This window comes from Pezoporus occidentalis, unplaced genomic scaffold (assembly GCF_034315485.1).
Source record: "Pezoporus occidentalis ecotype Australia unplaced genomic scaffold, CSIRO_AGI_Poc_V1 ctg100, whole genome shotgun sequence".
Lineage (NCBI taxonomy): Eukaryota > Metazoa > Chordata > Aves > Psittaciformes > Psittacidae > Pezoporus > Pezoporus occidentalis.
The window spans coordinates 1,947,884-1,970,918 of NW_026912780.1; the positions used below are offsets into that span (position 1 = coordinate 1,947,884).

Consider the following 23,035-nt stretch of genomic DNA (forward strand, 5'->3'; position numbering starts at 1 on the left):
GGCATTGATGCTGAATAACCCATTTCTCCTCACATGATTTTGCAGCAAACAAAAGAAATCCAAAACAATTCCCATCACCACCTACATTTTAGGCAAGCGGCAATTTATAGCATGTGCTAGTGGGTTTCAGAATATAGACAGATGCTCCTTACGCACAGAATTCTGTTTTAAATCTCCCAGCTAATGCCGATTATTAATTCTAGCACAGCCTTGCTCTGTAATAGGACAAAATGTAACTGCTGCAACATTGTTAAACAGGAAAGCCCAGCAGAAATGTCTTGCAGAGCCAAAGCACTGATTTCATGGAAAATTTTCTTGACATTTGGATAAAAGGATTTCTATTTTCAAATGGGCATAGCATGGCTCAGGAAGTGCTGCAAAAGTATCTACAACTGAAATTATCTTATGAGTATGGGAAAAGCAGCCAGAAATAATTTTTCTCTGTCCTATGGTGAAACCTTCTCTGATGAATCATCTTGCAGCTGCTCAGTAAGAGGTGTGAGCTGACAAAAGAAGGAAAACTGATTGAAGTTTAGCTTGGCTAGTGGCTATGGTATATCAGTGGGCTATATGGAATATTAACAGCACTAATGAAGTCCTGTTTGATGCTGTACTAGAAAGGCATGAAAAACAAAATATTACTCTACAGAAGGATGTTACTTTATATTTTCACTTATGAAAAAAGTTTAAGTACAAGAAAAGAAGGGAAATATATTTTTCAGTAGCAGGTGATGACATTTTTAATGAAATAGACAAAACACATTCTAAGTATGCAAGTTCTGCTCATTAACTGGCTATAAGAAGCTGTGACAAAGTAGGGGAGAAGAAAAAAAAACATGGATGTGGCATTTTTTTCTATTTTTCTCTTTCCCTTTCACCTAAAGAGCACAACTGCACATGGCAAATCGGAAACACTGATATGAGTCTCCAGCTTTGGAACAGAAAGTAATACCAAGACAGCCACTGGCAGGAACCTTCACCCCAAGGTGGAAAGCAGCTACAGAACTGCACCGAAGCACTTCAGCACCGCCTGCTCTGGCTGTGCTTCCACCCTATGGCATCTGCATGGCAGATGATTTGTGATTTTGGTGCTTGAAACACTGTGTCTGGAGAACATCCCCCCCTGGCCCCATGAAACCGGTGAGCCCACAAAACACCAGGAACATGGGGACTCTATTTACCCTATGTAATTCATGGATGCATGGCAATACTGTACATTCCTTACTGCTGCAAAACAACCGATTATTACACAGTTATGTCACACATGATTTGATTTTCAAATATTCAGGTTTTCTCCTGTGCATTTTATTTACACTGAAATCAGTCAACCTGCTTATTTCCATATTTTGCTACTCATTTCCCACCAGAATAAAACTTTTTTGCTACCTGAAGCCCCATCTAACAGACACACAGTCACAGGCACTTTGAAAGTAAGTACTGTATACACTTAGCTCACCTTGCCATGAAACTATCTTGCTCTTCCAAATCACCTTCTTTATACCTCAGAATCATTCATTACCTGAACTGTGGCAACAGTTTTAGCTATTATACCCCTTGCTCTTGGGGAGACTGAGAAAAGTCTGCTCCCTGAAGAGTAAAATAAGATCATTAGCAAATTATCCACTGGTACAGTAAGAAAAAAGGAAAGCCAGCTGTCAGATGAATATTATTAAAGAATTTCTGTATTATAAGAGCTTTTGAAGATTGAAAGTGGTATAAAATTGCCAATTTGAAAGATAGCAGCACTCTTTCATCCAGCAATAGGACCAGGCTCTCTCTAATGTGGTCAAGCTGCACTCAACAAATAACCATGGCGTGGGGGAAAAGAGGGGGTGTGTGTTCTATCATTTTACATTACTCACTTCATGACTGAAATATTAAGCATTAAATCCCCCTCTCAGAAAAGGCTGTATGCCACTATCAAGCACAAAGTTACAGAGACACAGAGCTCCTTTCTTTCATAAACTGCTTGATCCAGGCCAATACAAACCAAAGGCCCAGTAGCCCTTTCCTGTCAAGAAGGCAACACCACAGACTGGCAGCTGTGAATGCTTAGAGTTTAATTATTTCCATCATGGAAGTTTTTCTGGGACAGTATAATACACGGCATTCAGCTAAGACTGCCAATTAATGCAGACTCCCAAATGCAATAGTCTGTCCCAGTGCTAATTGGGTTATTATCACTGGATAGAGTTATAAAGATTAATGAGCAGCCAGCAACCTCCATAATATTCAATCACTACTCGCTAAATTTTAGATCTCATTTCAAAGGCAACAGCCTTTCCAGCCTAACGCTAACCTCCAAAGCCACCTACATCACAGCCCTATCTACAGTATAAATAAAGGGCAAACACTTAAAGAAAAAAAAAATAGAAGTAGATCATTGAAGAAGTGCTTAGGAGACTGAGGCTGTTTAAAAAGATAAACGTGCTTTTTTCATGGGTACATCTGGAACAGTCAGACTGAATGTCTTTGCAAATGTCATGTTTTCAAGGATGTTATGTCTGGCTTGGATATAAAAGACCTTGTCCTAACTATTCAGACTTATGCTCAGATAATGCCCAGTAGGATTAAGATGATGTCTGGGTTACCTGATTTTACTAACTACATATGCAATGGGGAAAAGGCCTTATTCAGTAGGACAAAATGAAAGTTCACTGTACTGTATAATGTATCTGCTGTCAAAACTCAATTTTCTGGAGTGGCTTTGAAAAGGGTTCATTATCTCTACTGCAAGTTCTAGAGTCCCATCTCTCACATTTAACAAAAGTGTTTGTGTTGGTTTCCATGTGACAGCACATTTCTAATGTGATGATACTTGAAAAGACCCTGCTGTTCAATCAGGTCTTTGATTTGTGATCTTATGCAAAAACAGGTATGTAAGAGCCTGAAACTAGCTCAATATGCTGGAGCTATCTTGTTGCTAATACAGAGTATCAGCTTTTGGGATTTCAATCCCACTACATTTGCATATAGCACATGTATATAAATATCATACAGCAAAATAACAAAACCAAGAATACAGAAGCTGAGACGGCTGAAATGATCCAGAAAGATATCAGTTATGCCAGAGAACTGAAGTTGTTTGGAATGTCCTTTAAATCTGCTTTATAAATTCTGATCAGCTCCTTTTTTCTAGACGCTGTCGCCAATTCCCAAAGGAACTTTCTTCCTTGGTCAATAAAAGTCCTAGAGCCTGATTTTGTTTACAATCTCACTATGATTTGTTCAGCTCCCAGTAACTCTTCAAAAATATGGTATTATATTGTGAGTACTGGGACATGCTTTTCACTGTACAGGTTCTCTCATCAAAGTCCCCTTTTAACTATAGAATATCCTTGATTTTAAGTGCGTCTGCATCCCAACGTTTCATTCAGTTACAAGCTTAAATCATGAAGGCCCAGACTACAGCTGGTATGTGGAGCACAGCAAAGAGAAGAGTCACCCACAGTTTTACCCTAGCATAACACGGTTCTGTGAGCAAAAGGACTTCCTCTACACAGCAATTAGAAACATCAGTTACCTTAGATAGACCCTTCAGAGAGGAGTGAAGACCATAGTCTTTCCCCTCCCTACTCTCCTGGATAATTAATTAGGCCTGTGTTGGGAAAAAAATATATTTTAAATGCCTTTGGAGCTGCTGTTTCTATGTCTAAATAGATCCAGTAGAAATTCTGGCTGAGTCACCCTTTAACCATAATCTGGCTCAAACTGCAGGAAACCAGAGCTGGGGCTATAAATGTCGTGTTAAAAATCGCTTCAACAGGTTGAGTCAGTGCTGGAAATATGCTCTTTGCTAAAAATTTCCAACTGTCAGCTGGCATGAAAAAATAACTATTGTTAAAACAGGCTTCTCTTTTTTTTTTTTTTAATCCTAGCAAGACCATGATTGCAATTTTTAAAGTACCCTGTCCATGGAAAACCAATTTAGTTCTATTAATGAAAAGGAAGCAGAATGTGATTGAGGATGTAATACAGAATTATAGTTCATTAATTCCTCAAGTATGTAATTTTCCAGACTCCTGATCCCCCATTGATTTCTTCACACCCCCATAGGTCCTGCTAAATGCCAGCAAAAAGAAATTCAGTCGTGTTGTTATTTCATGTGTGGCAGTAGCGGCACTCCAAAATTAGATAAAAACGTTATGAAAAGGAATTTTCCACTGACTGCTTCACCATGCAGCCCTGTTAATAATTCTTTGTTGTCAAAAATTGATCAATCACAGGCCCCATCTATAACTGAAACTATGACAGTCTCTCATTACACACCCAATATCATCAAAGGATGTGGTATTTGTAACAGTTGAAGACGGTAATTCAGAACATCTAATTAGCCATGGTGATCTAGGCGCATCCATGAACAGTGTTAAAAAATAGAATATAATTTTCAACCAGATTTTGTCAAAACCATTGTACCAATCCCTATTTGAAAGAATAATTGAGATGTATTGGGCCTGTATTTCTAGTCATTGACAAAGATGTGGTTTTGCTTTCACTTTGCTCATCATTCTCAGTACAGTGCCTCATCCTAATTGTAACACATGCTTCTGTTTCCCTGTTACTCCTATGTTGATAAAGAAGTAATGATTTTCTTCCAGATAGCAAAAGAAATTTTATACCTTGAAATACACTAACAAATCCATTTTAGATACTTACTACTGTTTAAAATTACATAGCTCCATTTGCACATGTTAGAAAAATAGGACTAACTAGTGCTACTCACTAAAGGTCTCTGTAAGAATAGCCAAGTCCTAAACAAAAGAGAACAAATTTGTCTGAAAAGAGAAGAGCCAGTTTGGCCAGCTGTTCTCTCTTTTCTCATGGTTGGGAAGGAAGGCTTTACTTGCCTTATACTGACCAAAGATCTTGAGTTTTCTCAAGTAAGAGTCAAGTCGGTTGTAACCATGAATTATGTTTTCTACATATATGAATCAGTGATGCAACTAGCACATTCTCAGCTTAGTTTGGGTTCAGCTTTGCAAAAAGCTGCTTCAGATCAGCTCTGGTATCAACTACAGCAAATTTCTAAGGATTTAGTTCAGAAGCCATTTAAGGAAAACAACCAGAAACACCCACAAAGCACCTCAATGCATATTATATACATGCTGAAGTTTAAAATATTCTTCCCCATATTTTCATACAGTGGCTTCTTACCATGACTCTCGGCCCATAGACCAGTGACCATTAATTTACACTGCTGCTCCTGAAGCGTAAAATCATGTAGAGATTGTACCAAACTGCTGAAGCACAGAACATGAAAAAAACACTGTTCCTTTGCTTGGGCTATAAACATATCATTGGCATATATCTGCAGAGACTGCAGACTCCTGCATGCTGACAGCAAAAGGAAGGACTCCATAGGGACATGGAGCTATGATTGGCAGTGTTATAGATTTTAATTCCACTAATAGTTGAACAGTTCGCAATTCATAAAAGAGAGAGCTTACAGTGAGTGATGAAGGTCATCTCTATCTCCCCTATATAACTGAAGGAAATTCTATTATAATGCTGCCCAACTGCACTATTCACATTCTATTTATAGCCCACTGTATTTTAAGAACCTAATTGAAATTTTAGTTTTCATGTTTAGCAAAGGAAGTTCTTTCCCATAGCAAATAACACTCAAGTAGTGGATGCATTTTGATGATTTTAACAAAAAAAAAAAAAAATCCTGTCTCCTCAAAGCCTTTTTGTAGCTTTCTCTTTTCCCTGGTTTCTTTTTTGTGTTTTTGTTTTTATTTTTAAGCTGCTAAGTATAGGATGTGACTTTGCAACAAGCTGAAGAAAATACAAAGAGAAAAAGATAAGTACTAGTATACGGCTCTTCAGCAGAGAAAAAAATCTTTTGTTGTTTAAAACTGACAGGGACTCTGAAGGAGGAAAGAAGTGAGAAACTGTGTCAGGCAAGAAAAATGAAAGAAGATGCAGAATGTTGAAGTAGCAAAGCATCTTAATCAACCAAACAGAAAAGACGAGGTGAGTAGGATTCATGCCTAAATCCAGAATGTTCATCAAAATCAATATGGAAATTTTTTTCCGTAATTTCTGTCAAATATTTAGTTTGTGAATAAATATAAATTAAAATATAAAGCAAAGTAAAACATCCCAGGCTTCTGAAGTCACCAGCCCTTGTCTCAGTGCTCATTTTTGAGCTTTTTTTACCATATCTGAGAAAAATTCAGGTGATAACGGGATTAGAGTCACCTCCCTTCCAGACACTTGCAGCCAAGCAAAACTCATCCCATTCGCAGGACCCTGGCTTTCCACTTGACTTGCTGCAGATCCCATAGACAACTTTTAAACTTTTTCTGCAATTTAATGAGCTAGCCATTTTAGAATACGGCCTTTTTGAAATTCAAACGAAAAGCATCTTCTCAGGTTTTATGAACTGACTGCCCTTCCCACTCAGAAAAAATATAAACTCCATGTCTTCTCTCAGCTATTGACATATTGAACAGAGGAGCAAGGTGAGCAGAAGTTAGATGGCCTGTATCTTATGGGGACTCCTGCCACTGACTTCTTATGCAAACCCTGTCACCTATTCAACTTTCCCCATGTGTTTTGACTTCCACATCTGTAAAGTAGGGAGGAAATGCTTCTACCAGGTCCTATTTTTTGTACATAAACAACTATGGGTAAAGAAATTTAGGTAACAATGCTGACTTGGCAAATACCCCAAGTGATGATGCCAAGGCATGGTTTGTGGAACAGTAACACACTGGGAATCAGGAACTAGAGAAGAGACCAACATCTTCTGGGGAGAGGTGAGAAGAGCATTAAGCTGTAGAGATGGAGGCTGCACCCCTTGGCCTTTCTCTAGTACTTTATTTGGCAGCACAGACAGAACACAGAGGTCACAAGGAAACTCACTGATAGTAATTTATGTCTCTAATCGTTTCAAACAGATCTCACAATGTAGACCACAACTGCTGCTTTTTAATAGTCTCCTGTGTAGTTCTACTGCACTGTAAGGATCTTTAATTTTTATGGATATCTGAAAGATGTAATTAACTTCATATTATTATACATATTCAGAGAAAATATTTAAAGAGAGGAGCAAGAAACTGTTTTTTTATATCAGCACACTGAATTTCAGAATCTTACTTACAAACAGCTTACCTATGTCATATACGCCATGTTTGCTCCCATGTCCTAGTTGTAAATGTCTGTTTTTCTGTAGGCTGAATTAACACTTAGAGCATTGTTAAAATAGAGCATTCCTTGCAGGAATGGCTCGTTGTCCAGGGGTTAGCTGAACACCTCCCTACTACAGTTTCTTAGACTGTCAATCATATGAAGTCTTGGCTATTACCTGGGCATAATTAGCTGAAGTTTGCTGGCAGGACTGTGGACCCATGGAGAGAGGAGTCCACGCTGGAGCAGGTTTGCTGCAGGACTTGTGACTCCATGGGCGACCCGCACTGGTGCAGTCTGTTCCTGAAGGGCTGCACCCCATGGAAGGGCCCCATGCTGGAGCAGTTCATGAAGAACTGCAGCCTGTGGGAAGGACTGACGTTGGAGAAGTTCATGAAGGAACTTCCTGACAGACCCCACGCTGGAGCAGGGCAAGAGTGTGAGAAGTCCTCTCCTGAGGAATAAGGAGCGGCAGCGACAGCATGGGATGAATTGAACACAACCCCCATTCCCCTTCCCCCTGTGCCACTGAGGAAGAGGAGGCAGAAAAATCAGAAGTAAAGATGGGCCTGGGAAGAAGGCAATGGTGGGGAGAAAGTGTTTTAAAATTTAGTTTTTAGTTCTCATTACCCTACTCTGATTTAATTGGTAATAAATTAAACTAATTTCCCAAACTGATTGTGTTTTACCCATGACAGTAAATGCTGAGTGATCCTTCCCTCTCTGTCTCTCCACCCATGAGACTTTTGTTATGTTTTCTCTCCCTTGTCCAGCTGAGAAGGGCAGTGATAGAGTGGCTTTCATGGGGACCTCGCATCCAGCCAGGGTCAACATACCACACATGTGGTGGCAGCCTGGACAACCTGCAGTTGTAACCTATTTCCTACCAGATTACTCCGCAGACTCTACATAAGGTTTGTAGTTAACAGCTTTGCCAGCTGAGTAAGACCCTCATCAAATCTGTGTTGCTCCTCCTGTTCATTCATGAGCTTTCATCTTGCATCTGGATAAATTGTCCCCTTCCTTCAACCTTCACCTCTTTCTTTGAGCATATTTGTTTTAGACAGAGTGCAGGACATGCCCTTTGCCACCTACAGTCCCTGGGAGCAAAGCTGCTGCTGCATCATGCATTCCACACACTGCTCTCTCTCCTACCTCCAGAGGACTTTGGCATCAAAGGAAATGGCAGTTAAGAGAGGTACGGTCAGAAGAGTTAAAATCTTTGCCTTGAGTTAGCTTCTGACAGTGTTTGTTTCTGCCTATGTTCATAAGCACAACTGAAGCCCAATTTAAAAAGTGGAGATTGCAGTATTTGCCTCTTTATTGTTCATTGTTCCTTAAGACGTTATATTAAACGCTTTACAGTGATTTTAGACTTGGGCGAAGCCAACATATCATTCATTAATCCATTTAAATATCTTGATGCACAATAGATGATGCACTTTCAAGTGCATCACACTTGAGATCTTTCCTGGGTCTAAAGCCTCTTTTGCCATCAATCCTATCTTGACTTTTTTCAAACCACTGTGTGCCTATTATTTCTAACAGTACAAGCACTAGTAGCAAGTTGGTTTACTTTTACAGATGTTGGACTGGAAAGCTCTTCACCTATACTACTAATTAGATATGGGGGAGGCAGATGATTTCTAAAAAAAAGCTATGAACACATTGCACGTTACAGTTACTTCAGCTAGACTCAAACTTCATGGAATTCCTGCTCACCCAAGGCCTGACTTCAGAAATATGTGTAAGAGTGAGCATTACAACAGCTTGCCTTGTGGTCCTTTTATTCCTTAGGATTGGTCAAAGATATCGAAATAGTCCTGACCACCAATGGTAAAGAATCATTTTTGCATCAGCACAAATGGGTATTTTAGAATGACTCATTACAACTTGTTCTTAGCATTCCCTAGTAGAAATAAACAAGAGAAACTAGATCAAATGCGAAGGAAACTCATCAAAAGTCCATAGCTGTGTATATGATGAGAACTATATCAATTTTTATCAGTTGAATACAAGGGCCAGTTTTAGTGAAATGAAAGAATGAGAGGTAGATCAGTTGGGAAAACAGTTGCTGTTTATCACATTTGTTTAGAAACCAAAACAGATGAGAAGTATGGCAAATAAGATGACCACTAATTCTGAATTGAAGAAAAGTGGTTGAAACCCAATAATACTTTATATATTTAATAAAATACCTTTGGCTGACTACCAAAGACCATAACTAAGTAATATAAACCATTTCATCAGCAGAACCCGACAGGACTTTCAGTATCAGTTTTTCAGTAATACCCATACAGCTTCAAGCTGTGAGGTATACAAAAAATCCCCACACACCTCACTCAGTGTCCAGGGTTCAGCTGTAACAGTTATTTTTCTTCTTCCTAGCAGCAGGTGCAGTGCTGTGGTTTTGACTTTAGCCTGAGAGCAACACTGATAACACACTGATGTTTTAGCTGTTGCTAAGTAATACCTACTCCAATCATGGACTTTTCAGTCTTATGCTCTGCCAGCGAGAAGGGGCACAAGAAGCTGGGAGGAAGCAGAGACAGGACTACATCACTTGCATTTATTGGTTTTGGTTTTTTTTCCCTTCCCTTTTTAGTTTTATATTCTCTCCCCTTGTTATTTCCCTTATTATTATTATTATTGGTGGTAGCAGTAGTGATTTGTATTATACCTTAGTTACCGGACTGTTCTTATCCCAACCTGTGGGAGTTACATTCTTTCATTTCTCCTCCCTGTTCTGCCTGGAGTGGGGGGGGGAGTGCTAGTGGCTGCGTGGTTCTGAGTTACCAGTTGGATTTAAACCACAACACTTAGACTTGGGGAGCTGAAAAAGCATGAATTCAAGACCATAATTTGACTCCTTTTTCTCCTCCTCTCTTTCACCAGATGGATCATATGAGCAAAGCTTCTGACCAGAACAGAAGCTGTGAAGATGACAGCTCCTAACCTCATGATTTTATGTAAAGCGTATCAACAGGAACACATAAACAAAAACACAGGAACCAAAAGCTACTTTGCATTCTCTGATCTAGAGCTGCCAAACAAACTTTTCCTGAGACTTTCCAGGAATTTCAGGTTTGACAGTATAAATTAGGCCTGTCTGCCTGGAACAGTCTCTCTTACTGAGGCTATTTCCCCCTATTAATCACCAGTAAGAAGCAGATGCAATACACTGTGCCCTAAGCAGTACATCGGAAAACTGTATTAACCAAACAAAACAATGCAGAAGCATGTAAGCAGTGCAGAGGACCAAATTTCTAGCATTACTGTTCTCAAAAACTATTTATTTAAAATTGAGGCAAGCCAGAAAAAGAAATAAAAAAGAATAGATATGCTTTCCAAGTACTGAAGGGACTTGGAGGCACCATCAAGGTACTGAATTAGATTGTTCACTGGGGCACAGTGGGGACCAGTATGTGAATCACTGCTGTTAGGTACTCTTTGCCTATAGTAGCTCAGAAGGCAAAATATGATAGCTTTCACTCTGGGCACCAGGAAAATTACAGTAAGTTGACCATGCAAATTACTGTGTGGATTTTAACCTATTCCATACTAGTGCTTATTCAAATCTCAAAAGCCACCTTATATTTTGAAAACAGTAAAAAATTTTGCAACTGGAAGCAGTGCACGGATTCTAGCAATCAGATATACTGGTATGGCTTTGTAAGGAAATAACTCATACAGTCATATCCTGCTAACTTCTCCTCAAGCCACCAAAAAAATTCTATGGAAAGACGCTTGTTTCACATTGCATAGTCGTAGTTCAGTGATAGGACTGCAAAATACAAATTATGTATTTCAAAATTCATTATTAGGGTTCTGTATCAATTGAAAAATTATCATAGTGACATATTAGTCTTTTTATGTAGAATTAGCTGTTATGCTTAAAGAATACATAGAAATTGATAATATAGGATGCTTCCCATAAGTTTGCCCATGATTCTACAATTCTGTTTTTCCTGCAGCAAGACAGCATTTAAAATGGAATAACAGAATAAGAGGTGGCATCACTAAACATACTAGTTACTGGCTTTATCTCAATAAACCAAGGCCAGCTCAAGCAACACTGTTCTTGCCTCTGAAATCAGTAACTGACATGCAAAATAGCCATTTTTGAGAAGGCCAAGACTGTAACACAGACCACTCTTTATGAGGTCTGTGCAAGCTGGGCAGTGACTTTATATAACAAAGACACAAGTTATAAAGCAAGATGTTTCAGCATCCTCAGCAAAATCATTACATTATTTTTAGCAGCTAGGTCCCATCTTTTTCTGCTGAAATAGAAACCAGAGAAAATATTAATTAAATGAAGGCGAGTGCAGTAATTCAGAAATGTTTTCCTTTCAGAGATTCAGCTCCTGAGAACAGGAAGTACAATTCAATATTTACTGTTAAAAGTTTAGAAGTTTAAACAGGATACTGAGAACTCTGTCTCCATCTACAATACAGCTATAGCTGGAAAGGACAGACTTACCAACCCAACATGCTACATACCCATATTTCTATAGGACACCTGCCAAGGAAATGGAGAACACTTGGAAGGACTCAAGGAGGAGAAATGGCAGTGGTTCCCCAGGGCTAGGGCACCAAAATCCAGCGACAAGCTGGGTATGTCAGCTCCAGCATCTTCCTCACTCTCTTCCTCCCACCACTGTGTTCTGGGTTACACCAGGACCTGATACCAGCCTCAGCACTGCTGCAGGGCTGTAGCAGCATGCAGCCCAGCATGCAAGCTGGATCTCAACAGTTTACAAGCCATAATCTAGCTTCTCTGGGTTTTGTCCTGGATGACTTTTTTTGCTTGCACCAAGGGAAAAGTTTTGAATAGCCTATGAACTTTGAAAATTACTGACACTGAAATGCCAGACTTGAGTTACTCCAAAAGACCTGCCTTTGAGATGAGTTCCTACTACATACTGGGGCCTACTAAAATGTTTTACACTGCAAATCATGCTCAAATACTATTGGTTTGTAAAAATTGTATCCAGGCCCTAAAGATTAACTCATCATCTTATTGCTTTGAATTGAAGTCAGCCCTTTAATGTAATGAAAACATTTCCTGCCAGAAGTACGTCCTAAGTCTCAAACCTGGGAGCCTCCCCAAAAATGGGAGCCTGAATTCTCAGGACACTAGGATCCAAGCAAGCCAGGTGGGTTATGAAAGCTAATGAACTATGGAAGACAATACCTAGGCATTCCTACAGCTGTTGCTCTTGACAGTCCATGCCTCTGCCGCCTTCAAGTTAGCTTCACTTTGCTCTTGCTGCCTGCTCTTCCTCCATTAAAAGGTCCATGAGCCACTTAAGAATTTCAGAGCATAACATGATTAACCCTGTATACTTTCTACTCAAGGATTTACTGTGTTGTTCTGATTTACCTCAGCATGCAACTGGCTTCCCCTTGTTAGACTATGAACTATTGAAGCTTTGTGCAGGACCTTGCATCCTTGCACTGCAAATTTGAGCCTCTTCGTATAATTGTTGCACATCCCAATCCAACTATCCATAATTTATGTCTTCATTGTGAAAATAAAACCGGACAAAAGCCAGATTCCTGAGTTGTTAGGAAAGTTTTGATACTTTCACATCTTACAGAGAGTTTTCAGTAGACTGGAGCCAAGAAATTTTAAGAATTCTTCCAAAAGTAATTCCAGTTCTTACAGAATCGGTTCAGTGCCCTCTGGGTTTAAACTGCCATTTGGGTCACAGCTTTAGCTTCAGAGCCTACCTGGCCACAAGCCGATTGTGGTTGTTTTAGCTGAACACAACGGATCAAGAGCTTAAATGGAAGCAGTTCTCTTATGATGGTAAAAGTACTAAAATACTTTGGTTTTGCAAAATCAGCAAAGTTAACAAGCTGTCTGGCTACTCTGGCAAAGCCTTCTATTCCAATAGCAGTAAAGTTATTTTCCTAATAACTGGGGTATCAGAATTAAAAGGCTTTCACAAGCTTCCTTTGGCACATGAATAATAATAGTCTTCAATAATCTGAAGCCTGCTATTACCATGGTCAATGCACATGAACAAATTAATTTGGATTTGCTGAAAAGACCAATAGTCACGCATGTTAATTATTTAGCTTATATAGAAAGTGGCACAAAACTCTAGAGATCTGGTGTATAACAATTTTTGCCCAAATTACTTGCCTGAGTTGTGTTTCAGTAATCTGAGCTACAAATGTTAAGCACAAAGTTACAAAAATGTGTTTTAGAAACATCAACACCATTTTCCTTCTCAATGAAGTACTCACAACACCCACACTATTTTTCTTTGAGCTTTCCACACATGGGGAAAAAAAAAGGAGGGAATAAATAGAGAAGAGCCAACTAGTACATTTTCATTAGTTTTGGCTATTTCTGATAAGAGATCTGATACGAGGGGGTGATCTCACATAGCTGGTGCTCATTATTTTTTTCATAAATTCAGTTACCCATTTAATTAAGCTGACTGTTAGTAATAACATATGGCTGAATGAACATAGAATCTGTAAGTTAGGCTTTTTCTCAACAGTTCCCTTCAAAGGTGACAGCTTTGTGTGCCAGTTTATCTTCAGCAGCTTGCCATGGATTGTTGAAGAACAGGTGGACATGATTCCTGTGATATCCAAGGAAAGTTCACTATTAGGAAATGCAAGTTACAGCCATACATCCATAGAAATACCACATACTTCCAACCAACCTGTTAACAAAAACTACACCAAAACACTAGTAGTAGTGAAACTCTGCTATGTGATCACATGCATAATCAAAAGCAGTCCAAGGGAATACTCAAAGCACAAATACTCAAAAGAAGATGACAAGGAGCAAAAATGCAGTAATCGTGTATACATGCACTAGCAGATATGCATATATACTAGGAGAACAAATGCACTCTTAAAGCTCTGTCACCAAATTAAAGGAGAGTTACAGTAACATCAAGCAGATCTAACACAGTCATCTTGTGCTGGATTTTAAAATAACACTTTTCAAATACAATTTAAGACAGCATTGAAAAATGCCATTGCAGAATTAATAACTTTGCATTCAAACAAGGCAGCATTGAGTCAGGTATTTTGAAAAAGTTTAACAGGCACAAATATTTTTAGATTCCCTTGGTAGTCTCAGCTCTTTACAATGCAGAAGGTTGCTCTACTGGGTTAGCCCTTGCTGTGCTTTGTAAGACTTGAAAAACTATTTAACACATAACCCCCACCTCCCTAAGCCAATAGCTGCATTCCCAACATGAACAATGCCCATACCTACATCCATTGGTAACAGAAATAGGATTTCTCCCATATCTCGCTTTTATGTCCTATTACCAATTTAAAAAACAAAAAATCAAAAAACACCAAAAAGTTGCTAGAGGTTGATATATCTGCATGATTCTTTCATCTCCTTCTCATTCCAGTGATCCATTTCCACAGAGCATTGGCCATGATTAATCCAAAAAGCTTCCAAGAGATCATTCTGAGCTGTTGCAATAGCTCTGTTAATTGCAAGGCACTCCACAGTGAATATTTCTTCTCATGGAAGTACCTGACTAGCAGTAGTAGTTGATTCTCCTTCTCATGTTTCTGAGAGACGTGGCTCCTACCGACACTAGAGAGCACTTATTTGAAAGCAAAAAATTTCATGAAACCATTAACATGTTTAAATACACGGGATTTTAACTCCCTTTGCAAAAGCTGCATGAGTTTAAGGAATCTGACATAGCCTTTCTATGGCAGCTGATAGGTGAAAAGAGTTACAGCTGTGCCTGTAAACACAAGCTTTTGGTGATAATCCACCAGAACTGCAAAAGCCGCTCTGAGTTCTGTGTGAATGAGTTTGCCCTGAAACCACATTTCAATCTCAGGATAATTCAATCAAAAGACTTTTGACCTCTCCCATCAGAAGCAGGCTTTCTGCTTCCTACTCAGCGGTGCCCTGTTGATCACTGCTTCCCCTCCTCTCTGCTCCATTAGAAGGCTTGGAGGAGCTCTTAGTCCCATCACATAGCACAGTAAATCTCCCCAGCCAACAAGAGCACCAAGGAAATAGGCCAGGTCTTTGTAGACAGCCTCATCAAAAATGTAGGGAGATGCTCTGAACACCAACAATTTCAGCTATTTCAGATCTGGTTTATTCTTGTTCTTGGTCAATGGCCTGTCTACAACACAAGCCTGGCTCCATAGGCAGAACCTAAGTATGGACAGCATCATCCCTCTCAGGAGTTAGGAGGAACACAGAGACACTAATCAAACGTGCAAGGATCAATTCTGGAAAGCAGATGGAAAACAGTGAGGTATTCAGGGCTTTCTCCATCCTGGTCTTTACTGCCAAGATCTGCCTTCAGGAAACCAAAGTTGCCAAGACCAGTGGGAAAGTCTGGTGCAAGAAAAATTTACCCTTGATGGAAGAGGATCAATATCTAAACAAATTGGAAAAAAAACCAGGTTGATTAAACCTGACAGGATGCACCCAGGAGTACTGAGGGACATGGCTGATGTCATTGTGAGGCCAACCTCAATTATCTTTGAAAGGTCATGGTGTCTGAGAGAAGCTCCTGAGAACTGGAGAAAGTCAACTATCCTTCCTATCTTTCAGCCTCACCTCCACCATGGAAAGCTGATGGTATCCCACTGGGTACCATTTCCAAACACATTAAGGAGATAAGGAGATTTGGAATAGGCAGCATTGACTGAGTTATGAAGAGGAAATCATGCCTTACGAACCTGATAGCCTTCTAAAATAAGGTGACTAGGCTGGGGAATGAGAGCAGTGGATGTTGTTTATTTTAACCTTAGTAAGGCTTTTGATGCTCTCATAATACCCTCAGACAAGCTAAGAAGTGCAGGCTAAATAAATGACATGAGGTGGAGTGAAAACTTGCTGAATGGCTGGGCTCAGAGGGCTGTGATCAGCCATACAATGTCCAGTTGTAGGCTAGTCACTTAGCAGTATACACCTGTGTAAATAGTGCGTACTGGGCCAGCTCCGTTTAACATTTGAACAAGAAAGCAGACTGCTCCCTCAACATGTTTGCAGATGATACAAAATCTGGAGGAGGGCTGGCTACACCAACAGAGCAACCTCAACAGGCTGGAGAAATGGGCCAACAGGAATGTCATCAAGTTCAGTGGATATGCCAAGTCTTACAGCTATTAAGGAACAGCCCCAGATACCAGTACAGGTTGAGGACTGGCCAGTGTGAAAGCAGCTTTGTAGAAAGGATATGGATGTCCTGGTGGACACCAAGTTGAACATGAGCCAGCAAAGTGCCCTTGCAGCAAAGAACAACAGCCTCCTGGGCTGTGTTAAGAAGAACATTGCCAGCAGGTCAAGGGAAGGTGATCCTTCCCCTCTATTTCATGCTGTTGAGGTCACATCTGGGTGCTGGGTCCAGTGCTGAGCTCCCCAGTACAAGAAAGACATGGAGAAATCAGCACTGTGAAGACGATTAAGGGACCAGAGCACCTGTCATACAGAGGCTAATACAGCCGAGCTATTCAGCCTGGAAATGAAAAGCCTGAGGAGGATGTTATCAATATGTATAAATACCTAACAGTGTTGTGGGAAGCCAGATGCTTCTCAGTAATGCTCAGGAAGAGGACTAGGGGGATGGGAAACTGCATTTGAGCATCTTTTTTTTTCACTGTGAAACAGTGAAATCACTGAACAGTGGAATCAGCTGCCCAGAGAGCTTGCGGAATCTCCAACCCTGAAAACACTCCAAATCCAGTTGGGCACAGTTCTGAGAAAGCAGCTCTATTTGACCCTGCTCTGAGCAGGGAGATTAGACAAAATGATCTCCAGACGTTCCTTACAACCTCATCCTTTCTATGACTCTGAGAAAGGATTTAAACAGAGCTATTAAAGGCTTTTACAGAAGGAAACAGTAAGAACTGGTGACTGTATTTTCTAGGTTATTCAAATATAGGGTGTGGATTCAAACTCCTGTTAATTAATTCATAGGCTCAGCAGCTAAATAAAACATATATTTCTATATATGCTTATGGTAAGTTAAAATTGCCAAGATTCTTCAATAAGCAGTTTTTAAATATATGTAACATAAACAGAAGTAAGTAACATGAGATTTAAAAATAGATTTGGCAGCTTTACATCAATCCATAACTAAAGATGTCTGTCTAGAAAAGATTACATCACCTTTGTAGATACAATGACTCTTCAAAAAGTTAAAGCTTCCAGCAGAAATTATTTGTAGTGTGAATGTCTTGAATCACTTCAAGCCTAACAAGAAGTACCTTTGGGAAACTCAGCTGCAGTCACTGGGAGTGATATGTATTATCTGAAGCTTGGGTTTTCTTTTATGGCTGTATACAGCCCCATTTTTTTGACAATGCAGTCTCAGAACAAACCAGCTTTTCCTCTTTGTTGACAGAACAGTCCTTCCATTTGCCACTCTGACAGCATTTCAGACCGTATGTTTCAAAGCCATGTTCAAGTAGATTACAATCCTACTCCTGCACATTAATATCCAAATGAAGTAATCAGGCCCATACCCCTGTGGCTGAAATTATTTCACCCTGTGGCATTAATTATTTCACCCGTAAGAAAAAATACAAAGTTCAGTGGAGGACTACCAGGACAGAGAAACTTCTCCTGCCAAAGCTGATCTACAAAACTGGTTTGGGGCTGGCAAACTGGCTGAAAATCATTATAGGAATATCACTAGCTGTGGACTATCAGGTCACTGCCATACTAACCTTATGTTATACTGAGATCAGATATTCAGAAAAGCATCAGATCTGGTCCAAGTCTCTACCTGCCCTTCTATAAGTTTGTGAGGGGCAGGAAGGGCAGTTAGGCCAGCAGTCCAGCTGCTTGTGAAGGACATTTGGGGCTGAATGCACTTCAGCTAACTTAGAATCATAGAATCATAGAATAGTTAGGGTTGGAAAGGACCTTAAGATCAAGTTCCAACCCCCCTGCCATGGGCAGTGACACCTCACGCTAAACCATGTCACCCAAGGCTCTGTCCAACCTGGCCTTGAACACTGCCAGGGATGGAGCATTCAAAACCTTCCTGGGCAACCCATTCCAGTGCCTCACCACCCTTAAGATAGTTTAAGGTGCCTGAACTTTCTGAATCAGGAACAGTGTCCCTAGATTCTCCTCTAAAGAAGAGAGCAGAGAGAGGACTTCCAAGGACAATTCCAAAAAGCCAGTGAGATCTCTCTTTGAGAGTGGCTGTCAATGTTGACTATACAAGGAGAGTAAAGCAAATATGCTTCTAGTCTACACATTTCGGGCAGGAGTTATAAAGCTGGAAAAGATGAATGTGAGCCTTGAAACTATACACATTATATTTAGTTGACAACAAGAGAATGCTGCAAGGAGCATATAAGACAAATATTACTAAAACAAAGTAACTGTTTTAATACTTGAACATTATCTTAGCACACAATTTTTTCCAAGCAAAAACACAACAGTGTTACATTGAAGAGACCCTGGTATCCTGTACCACATTATTTGCAGTCTGTGAAACAGACAGGAATACTTGAAAACTTGCTTTTTTGACATTATTCAAAAAACAGATGAACAATCAGGATACTGCTTTTCACACAGCATCCCCCTTGTGCACTGTGGTAATATCCGCTCAAATACAGAAGAATGAAAACAATCACATTTCTCACCTCTCGAATGGACAAGATAACACAGAATTCAGATCAGTCTGTGTTTTTCATTAAACTGGACATGTTTACAAGTCAGATGAAAGCAATACTTGCTCAAATGACCTGCTTTCCTCTGTTTGGAAGATTTATTGAAGGCAATATAGAACCGCAACAACAGTCAATCATAGGTGGCAGACTGCCCTTTTATTAGGCATACCGAAGCCAATTAATCTAAGTGAGCTTTCTCTCCCTCCTGGAGGCATGCACAGTTAAAATGCCTTTAAAAATACTGCAACAATAAATAAAGGTGCTGAAAAAATTCATTTGAACTTTGAGAAACTATTTACAGGAACTTAAGATGCTAAGTATTAACATTCTGCATACTCTGCTGGGCAATACAATTTGACTAGATCCAAGACTTAAAAAACAAAGCTCTAAAACAAGACTTTATGGTATTGCCATCCTAAGGGATAGGAGGAAGAGAAAAGAATGCTTGCGAAAGGAGGCAAAAGCAGTAGGAACAATGAAACCTGCCTTAAAACTGAATAAAGAAGGCTGAGTTAATCAGAACTCTTCAAATAAGGTTGAAGGTAAGGTGGGCTACTGAGCCAGTCACAAATTTACAGCATAGAATTAATCAATTATTGGTATTTATTTCTAGATGTCATATTATCAGTGATTTATAGGAGCTACCAAAGGCTATTTGAGGTGAAAAGCAAGTCTATAATAATCTTATCAGTTATGAAACATCAAAACCCAAGATGTTTTAAGTCATGTTCTCATTTTTGCAGTACATGTGCTTCTAATTAGAACTGCTGCGATACATTCTCTTGGGAGGCATATAAGAAAAGTGAGTAACTTTTTAGTAGCAGCTTCCTCTTTCAGGGCACACGTTTAAATAATGTTTTATTCTTGGATTACCTCAAACATCCTCCTTGGATTACCTTCATCATAAATTCAGTTGTCACCTTACCAGTTTCACAGCTGAGCCCAGTGAAGCCTTGTGGGCAGGCACACACATTGGAAGCGATACAGGCTCCTCCATTCCTGCACCCGTCTTTGCAAAATGCTGCAAAATACAAAATAACAATGTATGGGTAACAGAACTACACTCAGCAACCACACAGGTTGCCATGGGCCACTGGCAGGCTGACATGAAATGCGGTCTGTACAGTAATATGTGCAGAGACGGCCTTCTCCTTAAGGATGGAGGTCATTAAGAGATGGTTTATGCCCCCCCCCCCCCCCCCGGCCACACTGACCAGATGGGCTGACAAGCTACAGAAGGAGATTAGCGTAAATCTTCTGAAGACAACATCTTACATATGTGCTCCTTCGCATGCACAGAGAAGCAGTGAAAGGCAGCATCTTCCCTAGGAACAGACACTTCCTAAGGCAGTGCTGGTCTTCTCTGCTGCCCAAATAAAGGCCTGGGCATAATAGACATAACTGAATGCTGGATTGTCTGGGTACCTAACCCCTTGATTAAGCAATTACATTGAAACAATAGTAATTCTGTCTCAAGGGATTCTGAAGAACTTTAAAACTTTTGCTATTTACAGTTTTAAGTCAATCCCTGGATTTTTCTTTGGCACGATGCAACCTGAGAAGCTGTGCTTACATATTCTGGCGCAGCATTCTCCAGATACAGCTGTGAATATGCGTAAGCTTTAAAGAGTCCCCTCAGCAGACAAAGAAATGTAACCATTCTGAGAGAAAACATAGCTGCTGTTAAGTGCTCTGTTTGCATCTACAATACAGAATCAGAAATTCTCTGGTCACAAGAAACTGCAGGTGTAACTACGCAGATGGAGGTCATCACCAACATGAAGAGTTGCTCCAGGGCACTGGTCTAGCCCTGCACTTGTAAACCAGCCACGGGAGGTGCCAGGCTTCAGGTTGAAGCTGCTCTGTGTAACAGCACCACTGATGAGGTCTTAAGGCTCATCTGAGAGAGAATATGAGTGTTATCGATTTGAGCTTTCCGCCTCTCAGTTTCCAGGCACCAGCCTTGTGGCGTGAGATCCCCAGCACTGAGTGAGACATCTAAGCTCCCCAGTGAGGGATGACATGGTACACAGGAGCACAGCTGGCAGCACCATGCATGAAAAGCTGCCAAAGGCATGGGGACAAGAGGCACATCCAGGTCTCTCTGAAGGACACTGGCATCTAAGCAAGGGCTGCAAAGAAGTACATTTCTCAGATTGCCATGAATGGGCTCAGAGCTTTCTCCTGCATACTGTCTTTTCTGTACTGAAAAAGGAGGGGGGGGATGCGCTTTTCTTTCACAGCACAGCCAGGTGCCCTCTGAAATGTCACACCTGCATTCAGAGTGCTTATTCAGGGAACAGAAGAGCTGAACGCACTGCTTTTAAGGTTAGGCACCTTCTCTTTGACCCGAAATCTCAATTACATTTTTGTAAGCTGACACATCTCCAGCAGAAGGATTGAGGAATACTCCCAAGCACAGCACAGGAGTAAGCTGCACTGGCAGAGCTCTCTTCTGAGAGGAGTTGCTCTGGGTTTCAGCCTCCTCAGGCTAAGACATTTTACCTTTCGCAAGAGGAGGGAGCCCAGCATAAAAGGGCATATTTGCAGGCATCTCTCCCTCTACCCATCGGTTTGACTGGAAGCAGACCAGGTTTTGTTTTACAAAGTGCTCATTTATGTTAGGAATATTTAGAAAAATTATGCCGTGACTCAGGTGAGGGAATCTAAGTACTAAGATCTAATCAGGCTTAGCAATTAAAGAAATTGTGGGTTGCTTAGCTTTCATAATACACATCAGCAAAAGGTATTTATGGGATATTACCCATGTTAACTCCATCCCCTTAGGTTTTGACACCTAACAGATCAATAGGACTGAGGCACAATTTCAAGAAACACTGGGTATGCTATTGCTGCAGTTGGACCACTTCTTGCATCTGAGCCCAATGACCTGCAGCTACACTACTTTTATTTTCAAGCATTCTCCAAATCCTATGTTCAGAGCCTGAGGATTTCCGAGGATTTGGGCCCAAGCTAAGCATCACCTCCTCTGATATGAAATGCAATGGAAATAAATGCAGCGCTGTATCTCTGGGTAAACATCTTTCTAAAACTAGAAGTATAACTTTGAACACTTACAGTGAACGAGAACATTAGAAAGCAAGGCACCACCTCACGTGCAGCAAAGGTTTTGTGCATGTATGTCTACTGCTTTTCCCATTTACAGTAAAAAGGCATAGCACACCAAACAAATTTCAATTCATCCAAGAAAAACAGCAAGTGATTGACAACACACAACATAGATATGACAGTGCAGATCTGACAGTGTTTTCACAGCTGTAACTTTGTTGGTAACTTTGGGCTTTCTTGAATAGTGTAGCATGTATAGAAACTGTTAAATTGACACAGAAATTAAACATAATTGCTTCAAATTTTAGAGCATACTATCTATGTATGCATCATTCTCAAATTACCGTGAACACTCCCAAATGCAAAGTCGTTTTATATCTGTCTGTGAAGATCTTCCTCCAGGGGCAGGACCTAAATGCCTAGCCTAGCACTTTGTCTGTCTTCTTCAAGGCATGTGCCCAGATTTGTATCAGCTATGACAAAGCACCTCATGCAGTACAAGACTGCCGAGCCCTGGGGTTTTCAGCAGCTTACCTTTGCAGATGGTACCATTTCCCGTGTAACCTGGCTTGCAGACACAGTTGTGCCCACCGACAGTGTTGAAGCAGAGAGCATTTTCGTCACAGTTGTGCTGGTTTGTTACACACTCATCATGCTCTAGAAAGAAAAAAAAAGAATGGGATGGTCCTGAATTTTTAAAACACAACAAGATAAAAGCTTTGCATAGGCTTCCATATTAAAAAGAGATAAATACAGTAGTAGTTATTGACAACAGGGCTATATGAGCATGCAACCATGGGATAGCCACAGTATGTATTTTTAGCACATACTAGCATGTGATAACTGTGCTGTAGCATAATTCCACTTCCATTAACAGGGAGCCACCATCATTATACTTTCTATGTGGGCTACAGTGTTCTTGTAAACATTTGCCGAAGAGCCAGCCAGCATACTGAAAATCCATATGCTGGTTCTACTATGTAATTTATTCATGCAGGTTTATCTTATGCAGGATTCACGGGGTTTCCTTCAGAAAGCTGACTAATGCTCCAAACTGCAAAAGATACGGTTAGCAGAAGGCAGGACTTCAAAACATAGCCCGTGTTTTCCATCCCTTTGGTGCATATGCAGCACTTTATTTAGATGACCCCCCCCCAAAAAAAAAACCAAAGGTCTGCCTGCT

The 23,035-nt window shown here is 40.3% G+C and overlaps 1 protein-coding gene across 1 annotated transcript in view; it reads right to left on the reverse strand.

Annotated features, from left to right (window-relative positions):
• Positions 1 to 23,035, reverse strand: part of NELL2 (neural EGFL like 2) — a 155,167-nt gene that overhangs the window by 20,528 nt on the left and 111,604 nt on the right. The window contains exons 14-15 of the mRNA XM_062612647.1: positions 22,387 to 22,509; positions 19,709 to 19,804 (exon numbers count right to left, since the gene is read on the reverse strand). Of these exons, the coding sequence (XP_062468631.1) occupies positions 19,709 to 19,804; positions 22,387 to 22,509 (219 nt within the window). The remainder of the gene's footprint in view (positions 1 to 19,708; positions 19,805 to 22,386; positions 22,510 to 23,035) is intronic.